Here is a 22,078-nt window from a genome sequence, read left to right on the forward strand (position 1 = left end):
TATTATAAACCACTTAATGTTCTATACACAGCTGATATCACATACTGTATAACAGCCGGCTTGCTATTGCTAGAAAACAGCATACCGTGACATTTATTGATCCAGATACCACAGATACAGCCCTTCTTTTTCTGGCACCTTCCGTATTGGATGAATTCTCGAAAGCGGTGTTGATGGCAAGCGCCAGACCAAGGGCTATTTCTTGGTGACTCACATTTTCAGTAGACTGAAAACCTGAGACGTAAGAAGTTATAGATATGTAGCATTTGAATATTACAGTCACAATGCTTTCACTTACATGAACAATGCAAATCTATCTTACAAATTGCCTTTTACGAAAAAAATACAAGGTATATACCATCTAGGCCAGGGGTGTCAACCTCAAACTTTTTTATTGCCTGCGGGCCGGACCAGTCAAATGATGCCAAAATGTTACAACCAAATGCACACATTAGTTTTTCACTGGAATAGAAATAGGCTATACTTAACAGAATACACCGTATTGCGGATCCTAGGGAAATACTCATTATTCGCAAACAACAGGATTAGCAAAATAGGATGATTGGCCTATTGAATACAGTTGTAAACTGCTAAAACAGTGGCCTCAATGACGACATAACTTGATCGCAAGAGCCATGGTTATGGTCATTGTGCTGCGTCACTGCGATTGTTTAGAACAATGCCAATTTTCAGACTTCGAGGTGTATTTAAAGGGAGTTCCATTGCCCTGATTGGATTTTAATGTATATCTTCAGAATCAGTGTGACAGTAGCTTTCAAATAAGACCAACTTTATTGAATTTAAGCGCGCGGGTCTTCAGCTATGGGATCAACAATTATATTGCGTTCAGATTACTGAGCAGTAATTTAATCCGGGCAAGCAAACGTGACGACGGGTATTGGGTATCTATCCGTAGGTTAGTTATCTATATTATAAGTGACTTACTGAATATAATTATGGAAACTGAATCATACACCGTGCTTGTATTCATAGTTGATTGGGTCGAAGATTCACTCCTGTCCAGTGCAGGAGCAGTCGTGCTTACAAAATTAGTTGTAAAGTCACTTTGATTGGTCGGAAAGTTGGAAGCAACGCTCCCACTTGTGCTAACTTCTATTGTTGTAGTGTCATTGGTTTCAGAAGTCGGTGTAGCGCTTGAAGATATGATATCAGTGCTCAGGTTGAGATTGGTAGTCGTCCCGACTGCGGTAGTTTTGACGGCTGCTGGTTCCGTATATGTTTTAGTTGAAGTGGAGACTGTCGATGTCTCATCAGTAAAAGGAAAAAAGGTTGTTTTCGTTGCAGATGTAGTAGTGTCTTCGAATACAGTAGCAAACCCAGATCCACTAATAGCTTCAGCAGAAGTTTCCGTAAATGCATTTGAACTAGTAAACATACTGAAATCGCTAGAAGATATGATATCGGTGCTCAGGTTGAAATTGGTAGTCATCCCGACTGTCGTAGTTTTGACGGCTGCTGGTTCTGTATATGGTTCAGTTGAAGTGGAGACTGTCGATGTCTCACCAGTAAAAGGAACAAAAGTTGTTTCCGTTGTAGATGTAGTAGTGTCTTCGAATACAGTAGCAAACCCAGATCCACTCATAGTTTCAGCAGAAGTTTCCGTAAATGCATTTGAACTAGTAAACATACTGAAATCGCTAGAAGTCTGAATATTTGCTCCTGAGGTGCCTGGAACTTGGGTTGCAGTGAATTTAATCCCGTCAACAGTTGCTTGTTTCGACGTAGTTGGTATGTTTGATTCAGTACCAGATGCTTCCGCTGATGAATCAGTGGTGGAGGAGGTTGACGATCTTTGAAAGTTTGAGGTATGATCTTCATATAGAAACGTAGTAGTAGAAATAGCAGACGTTGATGCCATCTGATCATTTGAAAACTCTGAAGGTGACTCATATGTATCTGAGGTAGGAAAATCTGATGGAAAATCAGGTGAACTTGAAATTGAAGTGGAATCCACAGTATCTCTGAAGTCAGCACTAGATTCTGGTACCGTAAATGAAGTCGTTAAAATTAGTATTAGAGAAGGGGCTGATGTTGTTGAACCATGGGGTGTACTGGGAGTGCTAGATTCTAATTGAAAAGCGGTTGTACTTGGAGTTGCAGTAGGAGAAGCTCCGTAGTTTTTCGTAGCATCTTGTACATCGGATGAGGCTGAGGTTGAATCAGTCTGTGTGGAACTGGAGAATTCTCTGTCAAATGTCGTAAATCCATGTGATGCACTAGAGGTGTCAAAATCAGACTGTGAATCAGGTGTATTTCTTCCTGAACCAATGTCCTCAAGCCCAGTACTACTATCTTGTAATGTGGTTGGTACTGCAGTTGTGGAAATTTCTCCGTCCAGTGTCGTTAATCCATGCAATGGGATAGAGGTGCTAAAATTGTACTTGGAAGCGGGAGTACTGGTGATTGAATATGTGTCTTCAAATACAGTACTGGTTTCGTGTAGAGTTGGAGAGATGAGAGTTGTACCAATCTGTCCAATGGTGGTCATTTCTCCGTCTGTTGTAAAACTAAGTGATGTGCCAGTGTCTTGATAATCCAATGGAAAATCAACGGAACCTTGATCTGAAGTAGGTGTAACTCTGTGCTCAGACACAGCATTGGTAGCTATCGCAGTTGATAGTACAGGAGCTGTGTCAATTACCACATCAGCAGTAGTTGGTCTGGGAGTCACAGTAGTCTCGAAGTCATTACTTGTATCCTGTATAGAGGTTGACACAATATTCGTATCCGATTGTGCAGTAGGTAATATTTCTGTAGCCTTTGTCACGGACACAGTTTGTAAGCCAGGAGTGTTGATATTAGATGAAACAGTTGAAGCCGCAGCATCTATCAAGTCGCTACTAGTTTCCTCTTCGGTATATGTAACAGTGGTTTGCGTAGTAGAGGTTGAACTCGGTAAGGTGTGAATATCAGGTGATGAGAGTGACGTACTTTTAAGAGAGGTTGTTTCACTTCTTTCTGAAACACCAGGCGTGTTAGATTCTATGAGCAAGCTCGTTACATTTTCTAAGTCTATGTGATTGGAAGCTGTAGTACTATTTGCTTCATTCTCCTTGGTTACTGCCAAGTCTGGCGCCGAAGTGAAATTTGCTTCACTTGTAGTTTCTTTGACACCAACAGAGGACGGAGCAGTTATCGATGGTGACGTGACTATACCATTTGTTGCAGGAAGAGAGGCACCTAAATATATTTATTTCATTAGTATAATAAATTTATCCGTAATTTCAGCAGCGGTGACTACGAAAAGGGCATCTTTGGTACAGAAAATGTTTCATTCGTACACAAGAAGACATCGACATACTAGAGATTCACAAGACATTAGTCATAAGAGTGCGATTACATGACACGCAGAAATCAAACTCACCAGACTTGATTGTCTTGATTTTTTTAAACCTTAAAAGGCTTTGAGTTGAATGGTATTGTAAACAATGGCATGTGAGTATCCAATTGTTCAATTGTCTTAACTTATCCTAATGACACGATGAACTTATCCTAATGACACGATGACTATGTGATCACACTTATGAAGCTATTATTAATATATGTATGGAATGGCCACTCGTAACATGTTGTTAAATGAAGAAATTACATGGAAGCAAGTGTGAAAATGATGACAAACACGCTGTAAGTTCTCTTAGGCCTAAGGAAAGAAAGAGCTTAAAAAAAAAGGTTATGGAATGGAAAACTGTATTTGGAAATCTAAAAATGCACTATTTGCTCCATCACAACCCAATGACATCAGATGTAGTTGGACTGAGATCGAGTCATATGTTAATTATTGTATATAAGAGTAAACCTATAACGTCCCACAAATTTCCTCTACTTCAAAATGAAAAAGTATTAAGAGAACGGATGACTGGTTATTGAACTAAGGGTCAAAATGACATACGGTTTATGATATACTAACTGTCGTGATAAATTTGGCACAGTAGACTACACATTCCAGTAAGTTTTCAGTAACAAAGTAGTTCTACCTTATCTGAGTTCTCGTATAGATCACCTCTACCAGCCAGGGCTTTGGAGCCGGAGCCGGAGCCCGGAGCCGGAGCCCCAGAGCCGTGCATTTTCACCGGAGCTGGAGCCGGAGCCGGAGCTCTACATAAAATTTAGCCGGAGCCGGAGCTGGAGCCCGTTATTTGAGGAGTAGCTCCGGCTCCGACATATTTCATAAGATGCTATTATATATACAACAACCACATCTGCTGATTGATCATAATTGAACACCAGGCGTGAATTTTAATGCTATGCACACTTGCACAGCAATGGCACGGAGTAAATTGCGTTCTAGTGCAACTATGACGTTGTCGACAATTGACAATAAGTATTCAGTATGAAGTCACAAGCCGGCACGGCGGTACCTATATGTATTTGTTGCTACATCGGATGTTACTGACGGCTGACGGACTCTAGATTAGCCTACTATAGATAACTAACCTATTTGTAGATTAGTAATATATATAGACCTGGAATGGCCAACCTTTTCTGCTAAAGGGGCACATGCAATTGACGAACGAGTGCGCGGTTCACTAGCCACGCCAAGCGGGTAAAATTTTCTAAGTTTGTAAATAAACTAGGTGAGTATTGCGGGTCTATTGTATACTACCCGCTAGGCTCAGTTTGCAAGGACACGACTATTCGGCGTCTGGACACAACGATATCGAAGGTCGCCGATAATATGCGACACTCATTTTGTGCCTACATTTCACCGTCGACGATTTTTATGCGAGCTCAAATGCGAAAATACTTTCTTCTGTAATTGCGAATAGACTCAATCGGGCAAATTAGGCGTTTTTTCATTTTCATTAGGAGGTAGGCTACCAAGCAAGAAATCGTGTGACAATTAAACACGCGAAGCGTGAAGAAAAATTTCGCTACTATTTTAGTTTATTGTAATGTACGACGATTTACTGAAAATGTGACTGGACCCTGGATCTGCCAATGCGTCGGAACTGATATTTTAGTCATCAACATCCCAAGTGTCGCAGCTAGAATTGTAATTTTTGGTTGGCATTGCAAGTTCACAATCTGAGCAATTCATTTTCCATAATATAATAGGACATTACCTCGCGGGCCACGCAAAACTCTCTCGCGGGCCACATTTGCGGCCCACCCCTGATATAGACAGGACCATTCGATAATTTCAGAGCCGGAGCTGGAGCCGGAGCAGTGGTTATAATGCGGCTCCGGAGCTGGAGCCGGAGCTAATGTATGATAAAAGAGAGCTCCGGAGCCGGAGCTGGAGCAGTTTAAATTTACGGCTGCTCCAAAGCCCTGCTACCAGCACAACATAATCAATTGATTTTGCTATCAGGCTACTAAAATCTATCACTGCATCCCTTTCTGGATGGTGTTGTAACATAGTACAGCGTCCTGTAACACTATCAATGATCTTACATTATCGAACAAAGCATCTTGGAACTGGTATTGGTTTTATGGCGGGTCTATGATGCATCATCAGAAGTCACTCTTCAATCTACTTACTTGAACAATTTCAGCCTGAGATTTCAGCTTCTGACAGTACCGTCTCCATCTCGTACTTGCTTAGTGTGTGTGACTAAATTGATCTCCTCTGCATAGTCATTTCATTACACAACCAATACCTTGCAACATATCCTTCCAGTTTGCAAAAAAAGCCATCTCAAATGGAGCAAGTTACTATAAAAACACTAATCTGTTCTCTTTTCATACATACTGAATAAATTTCTCCGCAATAAATATAACTGACAGTTGCCTACTAGGAACAACACATTATAAAGATAAATTTCTGAATTTCTCAATTCAAGAATTATTATACACTGTCAACGTCATGGAGTTACTGAAACACTTTCTCTTCTCAGATTATTATACTGAAACATTTCTTCATGCTTGATGCACAGTTGCACACTTTTGGCTGGGCAGATTGAAGAATCGTCACAATCTATTAAGCCTACACAGTATACAGTCTGGAAAATGAAGCCACCAGAATTTGAGAACAACATAAATTTCTGTATGCAAATCGAAGTTGAATAGTGATTGAAACTATCCCAGTCAGAATAAAGATGGTAATTTTTTTATTCTTCAAAGTGTCGTATGCGGTTCTAAAATTAGGTCTCTACAGCCTATGTGACTTTGAATTGTTTCAGCAGCAAAGCCAGGGCAGCAAAGCTATTTACTTTGGCTATGTGTTTTTATCAACAGAAACAGAGACTAGTAACCGATATTGACTATCAGTTTATCACAAAGAGTATATTGTGATGGAGTTATCCTTGGCGATTAGTAATGTTATCAAACCTATCCAATATCACAAAGCAGCCTATTGGGGACACAAACAATCAATTCAGTGATTCAATGAGTGAATATTCATTGTTATAATGCCACACTTAGCACAAAGCTTCCTTGAAAAGGGAACATTCCATTCTGGGCTTGGTCACTACGAGCTGGAAGCAAATTTAAATAAATATCCAGTATATCATCGAGCCGACAAAAGTCTCACTTTCAAAACCAAACTCTGGGATCATTATTCAGGATTGGAATGAAGCTATTCATGTTCATGGTCAACCATGCTGATGATGATTAAGTGTCGAAATGAGCCTTGTCAAAATAATATAAATATAAGAACGGCAGCCATATTGCAATCACTCAGGCTCATAAATTTATGAAAATATGGTTTGTTCTCGATATTTAAACTATAGTGACACTGGTTCCTGCTTAGGTAAATAAGAAATAAGGCAAGAGAGACTTGATTAGGGCACTGAATTCTAAAAAAAAATATGCATGCACAAATTGCACATTCAAAATAATGAGTGAGGTGAAACAGGCAACCTGGTGTGTTTCAAGCTAGCAAGTCAGCCTACATCATAGTATCTTTTATCATAATAGCCCAGAACTCTTAAATGCAACCTGTCAACATGACTAAATGACCAATATGGTGACTCAACTCTGCAAATGTATGTTTTGTCATATTGGTTATACTGTATAACATCTATGATAGATTGGCATTGCAGATTGTGACATGCAAATTACCTGCGACTGTTAACATAGTAGTAGGATCAGAGACCTGACCAACACTTTCATTGCTGTCATCTGTTTTCACTGCGGTTGACTCAACACCATCAAGGTGAAAATTTGATTCCGTCGTAGTTTGAAACTCTGATGTGGAATCAGCAGAACCAGTACTTGTGTGCATAGAATTGCGTAAAGTTGCCATCTGCTCTGTGATGATCGACTGTATTGCTTGATTTTGTGAGGCGCCAGCTTCTGTGGTGAAATTTGCTGGTTCGAAATTGTGTGTAATCTCTGTGAAATTGTCTGGAATGCCACTTAATTCATCTAATGCAAACCCAGAACCCAAGGTGTTTTCCATTGTAACATTGGTGGAAATACTGTACAATTCAGTTCCGTTTTGACCAATGTCATTACCATCTTTACTGGTATCGAATGTGTAGTTTGTTGATATAAATGATTCATTTCGGTCTGGAAAATGGATTGAGCCATCTACAGAAGTATTGGAGATATCAAAGAATGGAAATACAAAATGTGTGATATTTTCATAAGATATTTCATCGAGCATCGCTGAACTATTGAAGTCAGTATCAGATCTGTTTTGGTTTGTGATGTTGAATTGATCTAAAAAGAAAGATTCCCACAGGCCATTACCTGCAGAAAAATTTGCAAAAAAGTCCTCGTAAATCGAAGAGTTATGATCGTCTACTCCCATCTCCTGAATTAATTCTTCAAGGCGTGATAATGACGTGTCTAATTCAGTAGTTACATTAAGTTCTGTGAAATTTTGATGCGACAATATGTTGCGATATGAATTTCCTGTATCTAAATGTGTCATGTCAAAGGTAACATCGGTACCATTGTTTGGTTTCAATGTGTATGAGGTATTACTGTCAATTGCCTGATCTGTTTGAAAAACTTTTGTTGGTTGGTTTGTCAAGTTGTAAGTGTCCAAAAGTGAAGTATTTATTTTCAGATGGTAATCTTTGATATCTACCATACTTGAGTGGGCTCGAGTGGTATTTCGAGTAGCTATTGTGTCATCCCCACTTGGAATGCTCGATAATGTTATCTTATCACCAGTTGGAATTTCCAAATTATTACTGTGATCTGTGTCATTGTACATATATTGTGGATAGGTTCTATTTATTGGAGCAGTGGACTGGAGTATAGACGGTGATCCTTGACTTGAATTTTGGGAGACACGTCCATTTTCAGAAAGCATCGGTGCATCTGTTGTCGCAAATGATCCATCCGATATCAGTGGTGTTGATGGCATCACTACGTCATCTGTTAATTTCGAGGGTTAGGTAACTACCACACAAACAAAACACAATAAACATATTAGAGGTGTACACAGTAATACAGGAGTGGGGAATCTTTGCTATAGCCTTTTAAAACATTTTACTAAAATGATGATGATGATAAAGTCTCATCGCGAAAATTATCCGGCCAATATTTTTTATTCTTAATGTCATATAAACAAGGTGGTGCGAAGTGAAGTATATAATTCTACTTTTTCAGAGCACTCAAGTAGGTTTTTCCTAATTGTACTAAGTGGCTATATTTTTAGATTACTTCCAATTCTAATTGAATTTTTTTAGACAAAACCACTTACTTTCTGCATGTCAGATTTGGTAAAGTACAGTTTTGGGAAATGCTTACATCACTATCATGGGTGAAATTGTCATGGCAAGTGGGCGAAAGAGAATATATTTTCAATAATTGCACCTAACATAATGAATTATCAGCAACCCGCGACATGTAGTACTGTGCATGGGCTGCAGCGGCATCACATTTTTGCGGGCCACATAAAAAATGTAGGGGGTCCACAGGTTACCCACACTTGCAGCGATGGTCTTACTTCAATGGAGGTGGAAATGGTGTTGCTATGTTAAATAAATGCGACTAAGCTACTTTTCAAAGCAGACTAAAACAAATTAGAAATACAGGAAAAACATTGCAGCGTGAAAATTAATGACTCAGATAAGTTCATTTCAAATGCACATAGGAACATCCGCATTTCTTTTTCCGCAGAACGAGATGGCATTTAAAATAGCACGATAAATTTTGACTAACGCGATGTGACAGATGAGATTCTTAGAGGTGTGATTTTGATACTTTTATTGGTTGCGGTAATATAGCCAGAATACATGAGGTTGGAGACATTTTCAGTCATAAAAAGACTGAGAGTTAAGCAAATTGGCTACTTGTGCTAAAAGTTGTGAAGCTCATGGCATATATTTAAAGTGTTACTCTGACTATGACCAATTCTGTAAACATTCGATTGAACATTTAAACTACACCAGTACTTTGCCATAGAATCCTATAAAAGCCAAGACATAATAATATAAAAGAGAAGACAGGCTTATCTTAGATTATACGCTAGAATGATCTTGTGATATATCGATACATCATTAGCGATACACTCTCGATATAAATTGACCTCAGTAGTATACATTTCGAGGGATTAAACATGTAAGTAGCATGACAATTACCAGCTGCCCTTGTGATTAAAGGGAATGCTCGGGTTTCACCTCACCATTATCTTAAGCTGGTATAATTACGAGCAAGGATTGTCTTTTAGAGAATGGGCCAAAATGAATGATGTCTGACATATGCTTGGATGCAGAAAGCTAATACAGACCTCGCAGAATATAAATGTAACATATAGTGAACTTTTCACAAGATCGATACACTTTATTATGCACTGATGATCTCGATTATTTACTGTTATACATATCTCCCCTATCTGAAAATTCCTGTTGATAAATGTTGGCAGAATGTTTTGAAGTATAAACACATTGCAAAGACCATTCCATACAAACAACATAAATTGTAACTATCAATTAAAGGAATCAATTGTTACACCTTACAAATTGAGGATTGATTATCAGAAGTTTCTGCCATTGAGAACGGGTTTACGCAGAAATCCTATCAAGTCACAATCACAAAAATTCAAAAAGGAATTTGCATTAAATTTTCTGTCATATAATAGCTCCCTTCAAGTTATGATTAGATTAGTAACAAATGGTTGCACACAATAGGCTTGAGATATCGCTTTAGTGTGTTATTGTGATAATATTAGTAGCATTATACATTTGTTTAACTCAAAATAATCAAGATCTTCATCACAGCTTCTAACTAATGCAGGCTACGGCATTTGCAAACAGAACAGATAAAATATCTTACTTGTCAATGGCCGAGATGTGGGCAGAGATGTTGATTCATCATAGTCATCAGTCTTGGTTACAGTGGGGTTGGTTGGCACAGCAGCTGATAGGAGGGTTGGTGTATTTGTAATCGAAGTTGTTAGCAATCGGCTATCCGATGTTACAACCCCTTGCCTTGCACTTCCACTAGGCCTACTTAATGTATTTTCTGCAAAAGTAGGGTAAAACACAATATAATCATACCAATCTTGTCGCAATATGAAATTTGAGTTAATGAGAACTGAAAACAGGAACAAATAAAGAATATGATAATATGAGATTGAAATCACACTCACCTTCAGCTTTTCCAGAAGTTACTGCGAAAATTAATACAATCCAGACTGCAACTTCCATGCACTGCAAGGCCATATCCAATCATCAAAGTCACGCAGCTGTCCATGAATTCTTGTCCATCACACAAAAGATATATTTCTAACGCTTTGCAGGCACTAAAACATAATATAAAGTTTGCCCTAAATCCAATTGCAAAAGATTGTTTGAAAATGTATGCAATCAACTACACATATATGAAAATTGTTTGCAAAATTGTATTTTCGCTGTGGCGAAAAAATGTAGTAGGCCTATTTGGTATATAATGTAGAAGTGGCAGGTAGCAAAGTACTTCTACTTTTTGGAGTAGGCTACTCAAGTAGGTTTAGTCTACTTGCACTTCTTACTGAGTGGTTGAGATTCTGGGACTACTTCCACTTCTCTTTACATACTTTCAGTGTTTTAGGTAAAAGAAGGCCTAGAATACATACTTGGAAATCGGCACTTCAACTTCTACTTCCTATAGTCAGTCTAGTTGTTATGATTATAAACTACTTCTACTTGAAGATTTTCAGTTTATAGGTAAGACTAGGCCAAGAATACTTATTTGGAAATTGCTACTTCTACTTGTACTGAGTATAAATTTACGTTACTTCTACTTCTACTTGATTACTAACAACTACTTTGGCCAACCTCTGTTATGACACTGTTATTGAAGCCGTGGAACATAAATTTATCTTAGTGCTGAAACATCAAAGGATTTTCACAACAAAAATTGCGCGTATGGTACAATGTCTTTCTCTAGATGCTCAATTACTCAAGTAGCGTTAAAAATTTAGTGACATTGAATTGCAAACTTGTTACACTTAACACCTGGAAGCAGTTTTTTATTTACAACATGCAATGCCATAATAGGTATTGCACAGAAGTAGGCTACTCAATTTTTAGTAGTAGTAACTTTTACAATTAGTCGCTGGCACATTGGTCTCCAAATGTTGAACTTCACAATACATCACATTCACAGTATCTGCGACTTGCTGAAATTCTCTTTTCTAGGAAGACATTCTTTCATCCTACATCCTCTCATGACGACTATGTTACTGACCACAGTGACCACCTCTCACGCTCATATGAAATACGAGAAACCAGCAAAAAATTGGAGACGTCACATTATATCTGAAACAAATTCCGCGCCATTCGGAATTACGATGGCGACGATTTATAGAAGTAGGCAATCTACGAATCACGTATCCCCCGGCAATTAGAAAATATATGACTCAAATTGTTCCTTGGATATGGCACACGCCGCAAAGCCAACAAGATTCTCGATGAGTGTGTCCACGCGTTTTGCTCACTACTATCTATTTTCATTTACACGGCAATCTTACGGGGCCGCCAAACCACTCAAATAGTCACTGGAGTTCATTCCATAATTTCCAATCTCTGATTAAAGATTATCGCGTTACTTGTTGTTATTGTGATATTTACATCTGTGCCGACGTTGCCCCCCATTGCCCAACTTTTCCTGCGCCTCTCAGTCTTTACCCTTTGCCTTCATAAGTAAACAAACCTCGAAATGCCGGCGTCTGTATACAAGCGATAGCGTATCCACGGCGACATTAGCCGACTAATACTCGAGCACCATCTTCCGATGAAGATAGCACAAAAGCATGAGTCGACTGCATCCCCGTAACACTGAAGTACATCGTTTGGGGAAATATATAAATTGGCCCTTATTTAACGTTTATGATGAGTTTAATTATACATATAGTACATTGAAATACGAAGTATAAATCACAAATCATCAGATTTTAGCGAGTTAATTTTTCCTAATTAAATTCACAGGGGAGCACTGAGCAATAGACACTTACGTGACCTTTGACACGAACCAATCAGGTTGCAGCAGAATGTAAACAAAGAACAAGGCCGGGCAAGCTTACTATGAGCTCTTATGGGAAATGGTTGAAAAATGAAGGTTTTAAGCAAATTTACGTTGAATTGGCGATGACTGGCCTTAATAAATAGTAATAGCGTAGAGCTAGTATGTAGTTGCAGCTTTTAGTCTAGGATGAACATGAATGGTGGTAAGTACGCATCAGCGTGCTGTGTCCAAATGCATGGTTTTTTGACAACTTTTCGGATTAAGCGATGATTGTTGTATACTATACTATAGGATTGTTGTAATGCATATTTTGACGATTTCATAGGCTGCCGGTCTCGAGCGAAATTTTCAAGCATATCTCATGTTCAGAAATATATGCTATAAAATACAGCTGAGCACTGCCACACATCACAATTTTGGTGTATTGATTATGAAACTTGAAAGCTATGGAGATTCTATCGAATTTCTGGATTTGAGTGCAACAGTATCTTCTTCTAACACCGCGGAGAAAGCTACGAAATATTCATTGAGCGCTACGTACACAACTTAGGGACAAAAGTTGAGGAGACAATCCACTCTTTGTGGAAGCAATATTCTAGTGAACAGCCAATGTTATCGCAACTTGCGGAAAAGTGAGATATGCTCAATGGAAATACACGTTCTCAGAAAATCTATTATTGATTCGTCTTGCACTTGTAAGACAGTGTAAGTAAAGCAAAAGACATTTTTCCGAGATTCCTGCAATAGATGTTGTAACGATGATTTATTTTCACATTAGGTTCTGATATATGCTCTCATGCATATATGCATTGATTAAGACAATCCAGGACCTGAAGTTACAAGGACTACATTGTGATTTGCATCAGCCTCAGTGAGCTCGATCGTGATAGACAATCAATTTCTCGAACGTACTCGCAACCGATCTACTCCTGCCTCAAGGTAGATTTTGGTGTATCTGGTGGCTTCAGTTTTATAACATTCCACCAAACACAAATAATCCTAGTACATTTTCACCTGGAGAATTGTTCATTCAACAAATCGGGCCTCTAAATAAGCTTCAATTCACACCACTGGAGTATAGTATGAATAGACATGCACTGTTGGTACACATTGACCATGACACTGCGCAATTACGATCTGTAGCATGCTATTAGGCATTACGATATTCACAATGGAACTGAATTTGCACAATTTCCGAATATGCTGCGTCGGTCATTTTTAATTTTCAATCTTGAATTAGAGTAAGCAATTAGTCCATATTTGGCTAGTTGATTCACAATGCTGCATAGTATGACACCAGACAAAATTTTATACTCCTTGATTCTTCCGATCAGCTGTTCAATATGAATACGTTGTCTAGCCATCTTTCTTGTTGTGGAACAGTCTGGCTCAGGCATTTGGCGGTGTGCCAAATCATGTGCAGGAATATTTAAATCTATATTCAATTTCTTGATTTCAGACTCAATGGTGAATCCCTTTTCTGCCATGATAGCATTTCCTGGTTCACCATAGCTGAACTCCATCATTGTCTCACATTTCCTGTCGAATCCACATATTTCACTAATATTTCGATCTGAAATGGTCCCTGTGAACAGTTCAGTTCCTGCACAAAAGTAAGTGCACCACAATCCATCAATCCTTTCAAAGTTGTATGTGATTTATTGACAGTCAATAATCATTCTAGTTTTGAGTAATCATGAATGAATGCAAATGGTGCCTTTTTAAGAACCACATATCTACATGGCCAAATCGAAATCTAATGAAGCAGTTATATACGGTTGACCCAATGGTTTAATACTATGCTTACAGCAATACCATAAATTTGACGTCAGTAGGATAAGTCGGGCAATTCAGAAAGAATTTAATGTAGTCTAGCATAAAATTTCAGCTTCTCTGCATCTTTTGACATTATGATGCTCCTCTGAGAACTAAACTTCACTAGCAATAATTGTCCGTCAATTTGTAATTTTCCTGGACGGGTTTCCTGTTTTGTGCTTCTACTTCTTCCAGAAATTTGATTTTCTTGCGTTTTATCCATCAAATTCCTCTTTCTGCAGCTTCATATAAGATATCCATCAAGCCTGCACAAAGTGTAAAATATGTTTATTTTACAGAGCAACACTGCTGTGCAGCCACCTATCAAGGCGTACTCGTCCGACTCATGCAACGTATCAGCGCTACCAATTTCAACTATTCATCTCATTATTGAATATATTGCTCTCCACAGTTTCAATCCATTTACACACCATCAAGCAACAAAACTGGAGTGGAATAAAACGAGACACACTCCAAGTCGATTGTGCATCAAGTGTTACTGCATTTCAGATTGGGCTCATTTTGAAACACAGAATTGTTTCATCTAAATTATGTCACGATTCCATATTTTTGGTGCAATAATAGATATGTCATTTTATTAATAAAATGAGAATTCAGATGACTATAAGGAAGTCCACATGCCTTTATCCAGATTTTACATTCTTCCATGCATGTTATTGGCTCTGGGAAAGGTACAAGCGCACATCAGGAATGGTCTGGGTAGCCATCTCCAAGTTACGCAGGCTATTAGCGCAGTGGTTATCCGTCATTTGTCCTGATTGATTCAATACATGAGCTAGAACAAAAAATGACGATTTCAGCTGGGAACGGATCATGTTGCCTAACATATATCATATTCATATGATCATTGAATATGCAGACAAGTGTCCAGTGTAACAGTAATTTGCTAGATAATGATGCAGACTGTAGACTGTACTATACGATTTCATAAATAGAACGCTTATTATAACACCAAGCCCACATACTGAATACCCCACATATCCTGACTCAAGATTAATCTAATACATGTTTTCGGTACGACAATCCCATTGTGTACGACTAAGGACTAAGGATAATACAGCAATAGTTGCTTCATCCAAAAAGTTGTCAGAAATCCATTCATTTGGACATACCATGCTGATGAGTGCTTGCCACCATTCATGTTTATTGTAGGTTAGAACACTGCAAATACATACTAGCTCTACGTCATTACCATTCACCAAAGCCAGCTATTCCCAATTCAATGTAATTTTGCGAAAAACCTTCATTTTCAACCCTTTTCCATAAGCGCTCATAGTGAGATTGCCCGGCCTTGTTCTTTGTTTACATCCTGCTGCAACCTGATTGGTTCGTGTCAAAGGTCACGTAAGTGTCTATTGAGCATTCTGCAGTTCACTTTGCTAATCGCGTTATCGTTGCTAGTCTGCCTCGCGATGGATTATAGATATGTTGTGTTGAGTAAACAAGTTTATTTCTTTGAACACCTTTATATATTACGAATACGCAGACGCGCATATACAAATGACAAGCAATAGTAGCTGGTGTCGTAGTTGTTGTGGCAATGAACCGAGACTAGCTCGCGGCGATTATACCTATATTCTAAATATCGTAGAACACTTATTGGAAGAACAAGATGAAATCAAAGCTGTACACAGAAATACCAAAACAGGGAAAGCCGAAACCGGGGCAATTATCCGAGAAAGAGTTACAGGAATATTTTGATAAGGTACGGGTAGTCTAAAGAATATACAATGTTCTTTCCAATTCTCTACTAGTTGCTGACGATTACCCCTGACGAGTGTCAGCCGAAAATATTCGGGTTCATTTCAATATGAATATACTATTCAATTGCATATTGAAGTTCTGTACCTCCAAGAAGCTCTTCTAAAGAATATAGTAAAAGTCCTACTGTAGTGCCAATAATTTCTCAGAACTTATTCGAATGCAATATTAATAACATTGAACACGTTGAGCCTCCGAATTGATTATCATTTACATGCCATTTATGTACTTTTGAGCATATTACATATAGTGTCTTGCACATAACTGGCGTTAAGAACTTGATACAAAAGGCCTTATATATCTAGTGTTTACCAGGGTTTTATCGTGCTGTACGATTTCGTGGACCATGAATTATTGGATGATATCAGAGCGGACATATGCAATCAAGTAGACGGGCTTGCCGAGAAACTGTATAATGCGGGGAAAATATCAAGTACTACACGAATGACAGATGTCTAGGAATTTATACAGCCTCAAAATTATCCTATTGATTTATGCAATTCACTTGCAGATAAATACGGGGAGAAGGGACTAGACGAGCGACTGATTTTCCTCGAAAAAGAGTATCCTGGCATAGCTGTACTTCTCCACAAATCCGACTATTTGTCACCCGCCTTTCAGCGTTTATGGAGCTATGAGAAACTCTTGAATGTTATTGAGCAAATAATTGGACCTGATATTTCAGGCCATCCGGTTTGGAACTTGCGACCAAAGGTATGCATCGTGCAATACGAGTTATGAGCTGTTAGGCCAGTTCATCATGTCATGATCAATTCATTGATCCGGCGTAATGGCAACATAATGATACTGTCAAATCTGTTTCTTCAAGTTGTACCCTGCTGGCCACCAGATATTACAATTTAGCGTTCGAGTTTATGGCGTTAATATGGCAATAAAGTTTGAAGTTGACAAATGTGCAATGTGCATGACCAGGCGCGTAGCCAGTCGCGGAAAAGGGATGGGGGATTGGAATTTATATCGTAGGTCCCGATAGCATCAATTTATTACTTTTAAGGACATGTGGAAATGTCTGACGATTATAATATACAAGCTTCTCGTGTTGACGAGCGTGCGCGTATGATAAGTTTGCCACCGAGTCCGTGATATCTCGTGAAAAATTAAAGAAGCATTGCGTAAAACGCAACCTCGGCGACGATTTTCGCTAATCACAATGCTCAAGTTTGTTGTGGAATCTGTTCTGTAATGATACCGATTTCAGGTGATTCAGACCTTTCTCATCTTGGATAACTTATTAGCCTGGATGTTTTAGTATTAGCGGGGATCAATTACGCATGTTCAAGTTTGTCTGCGGGGATTTGGTATCTCAGTGCGACCGCTTGTATTGTATTAAATTGCTTTCAGAAATCCAGCAGCCAACTACAGTCGTGACAGACGTGACTGCGTGATTCAATGTTATCGGATTACCCCGAAAAATGTCATATACTTCATTTATTTTTCCAATTCGATGATTGGTTTCTGACGCATCTTTTGACTTTTGTGTGCTTACAAAACATGTATAACTGTAATAACTGTATTTTCTGCTTCGCGATTCGGTTACTTTGACAAACGTTTATCGATGGTATCCTTCGCGTAACGCGTATAAGAAGGGTCTTTTATTCGAATAGGTACCAAGAAATGATGAACTGACGGTCCCCTGGCACCAAGGTAAGCGGGTTGTTTTCCTGATAATGGACTTTAGCCTCGTATCGTTGTATTTACATAGACAATGCTTACTTCGAACCGAGTGCCGTTGACACTTTTCTAGCCACAGCTTGGATTCCATTCGTCAACGCTACCAAACGTAATGGCTGCATGCAGGTGACGGTAGCAATTCGTACGAATGTAATAATACTCTGTGCGGTCTATCTCTATATGAATTCCTAACTATATATCAAGTTAACCTATCCAATGCAACTGCGGGTCGGGTTACCTGACGCCGGAATTTGGAAGATAGAATCTTGTTATGATTGGTATCGCCCAACCCTGGTCTGCGTATGCCTACTGTGTCCTCGATTTTCAATTATCACCATTATTCCATTCGTAAAATAGATACACAAATACAGTATAATGTAACTAGCCGTGACCATTTAGGATGCCGGGTCGTGGCGATTGAAACTCAATATAATATTTCGATTCATAGGTAGTATGCCGTAATACCCATTTCGTACCTAGGCAGTTTTATAATGTGCCTATAACTGCCCAGTGCCCATATGCATAGCGAGGCTCTCTAAAAGTACCTTTCGTTTTTCCCGAATCGCACTTCCTGTCGCAACATTACAGATGGTCCCAAAGGGTCACCAAAGGGGCATTACTGCTACGCACACTTGTTGCGCGGGCCCAACTTGGTACGTAGACCTGGCAGGTGACGTCATGAAGGAGGAGCTCGGAGTGGAGGCAGGAAGTGCGGTAACTTGCGAGATTCCATATGGGGGCGTGCTTCTGTTCAACAATTGTATACCTCACAGAAGGTAAGATATGTTGCTTATGCATCATCATCGTCATTATTTTAAAATTTTCACCAAATCAAAACCGCAAGATTGCGATATAGGCTAATGAAAAGATAGAAGGGTGCCGAAACGACTTGAAGTAGTTTTTTAATTAGACACCTACCTTGGCCTACACTCCCCTACAGCATGTAAATAAGAGGCATACACACTGGATAAAAGAAAGGATACCACAATAAGAAGCGACGGAAATGAATGCGGCATGTGTCAGTATTCGAGGTCGATATGTCAGATTATGGACCAGTAATCTTGAGGACATGAACCCCATGCGGAATGTTCAAAGACAGGAAGTTATCAAGACGTCAGGATTATCATGTCCGCCCGGTGAATTTATTCGACACAATCCCGTTCTCGCATAGCTACGATTTCTTTTATCCTGCTTTGGAATTGGAATAATATCTGTAGTCATATAGGCCTATTTGTCAGGTATAAAACGATGGGAGTTCGCGATTTTACTGCAGATTGCATTTGGCTCACGTAGTCTAACGAACCAATTATCTTATGCAAGTCACGTACGCGAAAAAAACGATAGGAGGTAACCAATTAAATATTTTTCTACATGTATTATTTGATTGAATAGTATATTCATATTGAAATTAAACCAGAATATTTTCGGCGGACACTCGTCAGGGGTAATCTAAAAGTACCTTTCGTTCTTCCTGAAGCGCACTTCATGTCGCAAAATTACAGATGGCCCGAAAGGGTCACCAAAGTGGCATTACTGCTACGCACACTTGTCGCGCGGGCCCAACTTGGTATGTAGACCTGACAGGTGATTACCCCTGACGAGTGTCAGCCGAAAATATTCGGGTTTCATTTCAATATGAATATACTATTCAATTGTATACTGAAGTTCTGTACTTCCAAGAAGCTCTTCGTGTATTATTTGGCCGAAGTTCTAACTCCGACTTAGGATAAAAATAATAAAATGATGATAATGAGAATAATGCTATTCCCAAACATCGTGTGATTCCGGTAATAGGGGGCATTAACTAACATGATGACACCGATCCTGTAGTACCTACAAAACACTTATTTGAACAGCGCCACGTATGGATCGTTTTTAATTACCCCGAAAGTAGGATGACACCCACTATATTAGCTGTTATGTGTTATTGATTGAAGGCAGACACCAACGATGCGCGAGTACAACAATGCCAATTTCATTAATAATTGCTTTAAAAATTGGTTATGACAGGCTGGACCGTAACTGCCGCACCCCAAACCCCCCACTTGAGGGGGGCGAGCTCGAAGGGGGGCCAAAATTGTTTCGTGAATGAATAGGCATATATATTATAGAGTATTTTTTGGCCCTTGATGACGTTTCAAGACTTCGAGTTTTAAACAGGTTTACGTGCTTACAAGTATAGCAATTTACAGCAGTGATGAGAAATACGGCTATAAAACGCCAAAACGGAGGCTTTAACAACGATGTAAGTTGGTAGCCTATATTTCCATACGCCCTTTATTTTAGTACTAATGAAATGAGGCGTTAGCCCTGCGCTTGCGCTGTGTGGAATACAAGAGATTTAACTGTAATCTCGGACGTTATAATTTGGTCAGTTTTATTCAATATCACCATTCCCACACAAGTTTTCTGTAGACTGGCGGCCTTTTGAGAAGACATTGTGAACGCATTATAAAATATCATGTATTTTCCACATACACAAGCTACACATACAGCTAGGGTTGAATGGAAAAGAAATGAAACATTTATATTTTTTAAAACACTGTTTCAAACATGTTTTACGCATACACCATTTGCTTTAAAAGTCATCCTATACAGGGTTACCAATTTTGGAATCGGGAAATTAGGACACTTTTTCAAAATTTTCAGACTTACAATACTGGAGTAAAATCCGGAAGTAATGGTAAATTTACCACGAAATTGTGGTTGGTTGACTGTAAAAAGGTCAACTTTCTGGCTCAACTCCTAAAATACAGTTTTTCTTTCACATTTACCGTTGGTTGACTAAAAAAAGGTCGTCGCTTAGCCTACGTTCGAACAACGAATTTCCTGTTAGCGTCATTTATGCCCATTTTCACTCGAATCGATCCATCATATTAGCGTGGACGTATGATAACCTACCCTACAATCTACATACAACAGTCTTGAAAACTTCACGGACGCAATACGGTGGAGTGCGGACTTGAGATGGCAAAGAACCAGCGACCCCACGTCTTCTTTCGGCAACAAAGTCATTATGAGAAGTAAAAACAATCCAAATCTCGACATCGACTGGTCGCCGATTACCAACGCAAAAGAGGGCAGAAACAAGCAGCAGGACGGCGCGCTGGTTAACGACTTTCACTCTCCTCAATTGTCATACATTTAGGCCGCAGCCGCTACCGTAAGCAACGCAATGTCTCGAATACGACGTAAGGAACTACGAGCGGGCGGATTATGTGCCAACACAGCCACATTTTCCTTCCACATCTAACGAGCTATTATTCGCAGGGCAACGACTATGACGAATTCGTTCCCGTTATCAGCGGACCTTGGATGAAAAGATGGGAAATCGTGAAACATAACAGGCACACCGCACAGCACCAATCGTCTGCCGACCAATCGTTCAAACCATAGAATGTATGTTTAGACTGGCAATAAAGTGAAATGATTATTCAAATATCTAGATGGAAATCTGATGGCGGCAGGTCGATATCGGGTGATTACTGAAAGGCTTGGTGTCTGATCTCAACGGCTGCTCCAAGTCGTTTCGACACGTTCCTGTCTTTTCATTGTATCGCAGTCTTGTGGTGTTTCGAAATGATGAAATTTCAATAATAAACTGAAGTGGGCACATAGGCGTGGTCAGGATGAAAGTTTGGCAAGGACAGGGCGATCATGTGACGTCTGACACGTTCACGGCGTAAGCAATCGAATAATAGGTTACATTTATATCGAAATAAACCAGAAAATTTGGTACAACCGAAGGAGTGCGAGTATGTAATTTAAAAATATTACAAATATGCTCCCCTCGATTATTCGGTATTTTTTCTGCCAGTGACGCCATATTTGGTGATACGACCGTCGATATGTAGGTTCTTTTGAAATCCATGCTAGTTGCTGACGATTACCCTTTACCCTCGACTATTGTCAGCCGAAAATATTCAGGTTTAATTCAGGGTTGTAATCAAGTCACAAGTCAATCTCGCTTTTATAGTTTTGACTCAAGTCGAGTCATTTTCAATTAACCACCGAGTCAAGTCCGAGTACAAGTCAGCGAGCAGAGGGTCGAGTCCCAGTCATGGTATTATGACTCGAGTCCAAGTCCTTGTGTTGACTGCACAGTTTCCAGTTAAAGTCTTGTTAGACCCACTTTCACAACTCTGTTTGGTAATATCGAATGGTTCGCATTTATAATATAGATACTAATTTTCCTCACTTTTAGCAGTTTCTGGCCGCATTTTCAAGTACCAGTACCAATAGACGAAATCCCAAGTGTGGTTACTGTACTATTCCTCGAAATTACAATGAAATGTCGGTCTTGGCCGTCTGAGTCTCGAATCATACGACTTGGTTCGAGTCATTCCCGTATTTTGAGAAAATGACCCGAGTCACCGGAAAATCGTGACTCGAGTCATTGCAACCCTGTCTCATTTCATATGAA

General features: G+C 39.2%; 2 protein-coding genes across 5 annotated transcripts in view; one reads left to right on the forward strand and one right to left on the reverse strand.

The window, feature by feature from the left end:
- The window catches only part of LOC145448372 (uncharacterized), a 47,644-nt gene extending 28,506 nt beyond the window's left edge, over positions 1 to 19,138 (reverse strand). The window contains exons 1-6 of one of the 3 annotated variants that reach the window (XM_080326757.1): positions 19,115 to 19,138; positions 10,511 to 10,663; positions 10,195 to 10,383; positions 7,024 to 7,257; positions 946 to 3,201; positions 86 to 234 (exon numbers count right to left, since the gene is read on the reverse strand). In XM_080326757.1, the coding sequence (XP_080182883.1) occupies positions 86 to 234; positions 946 to 3,201; positions 7,024 to 7,257; positions 10,195 to 10,383; positions 10,511 to 10,583 (2,901 nt within the window). In that variant the 5' untranslated portion in view covers positions 10,584 to 10,663; positions 19,115 to 19,138. Of the gene's footprint in view, positions 1 to 85; positions 235 to 945; positions 3,202 to 7,023; positions 7,258 to 10,194; positions 10,384 to 10,510; positions 10,664 to 11,972; positions 12,233 to 18,200; positions 18,343 to 19,114 lie in introns of those variants that run through there. The other 2 variants (XM_080326756.1, XM_080326755.1) reach the window with 2 other exon arrangements.
- Positions 15,614 to 21,270, forward strand: LOC145448375 (phytanoyl-CoA dioxygenase domain-containing protein 1-like). 2 transcript variants are annotated; one of them, XM_080326761.1, is made up of 8 exons: positions 15,614 to 15,907; positions 16,279 to 16,396; positions 16,475 to 16,677; positions 17,589 to 17,628; positions 17,687 to 17,781; positions 18,244 to 18,431; positions 20,578 to 20,846; positions 20,926 to 21,270. In XM_080326761.1, the coding sequence occupies exons 1-7, from the start codon at positions 15,815 to 15,817 to the stop codon at positions 20,801 to 20,803; spliced, it is 963 nt and encodes a 320-aa protein (XP_080182887.1). In that variant the 5' UTR covers positions 15,614 to 15,814; the 3' UTR covers positions 20,804 to 20,846; positions 20,926 to 21,270. The 2 variants fall into 2 exon arrangements, with proteins under 2 accessions (XP_080182887.1, XP_080182886.1); XM_080326760.1 differs by having other exon boundaries at positions 15,618 to 15,907; positions 20,578 to 20,764.
- Positions 21,271 to 22,078: the final 808 nt, after the last annotated feature.

This window comes from Botryllus schlosseri, chromosome 10, assembly GCF_051294905.1.
Source record: "Botryllus schlosseri isolate E-star chromosome 10, Bs_hap1, whole genome shotgun sequence".
Lineage (NCBI taxonomy): Eukaryota > Metazoa > Chordata > Ascidiacea > Stolidobranchia > Styelidae > Botryllus > Botryllus schlosseri.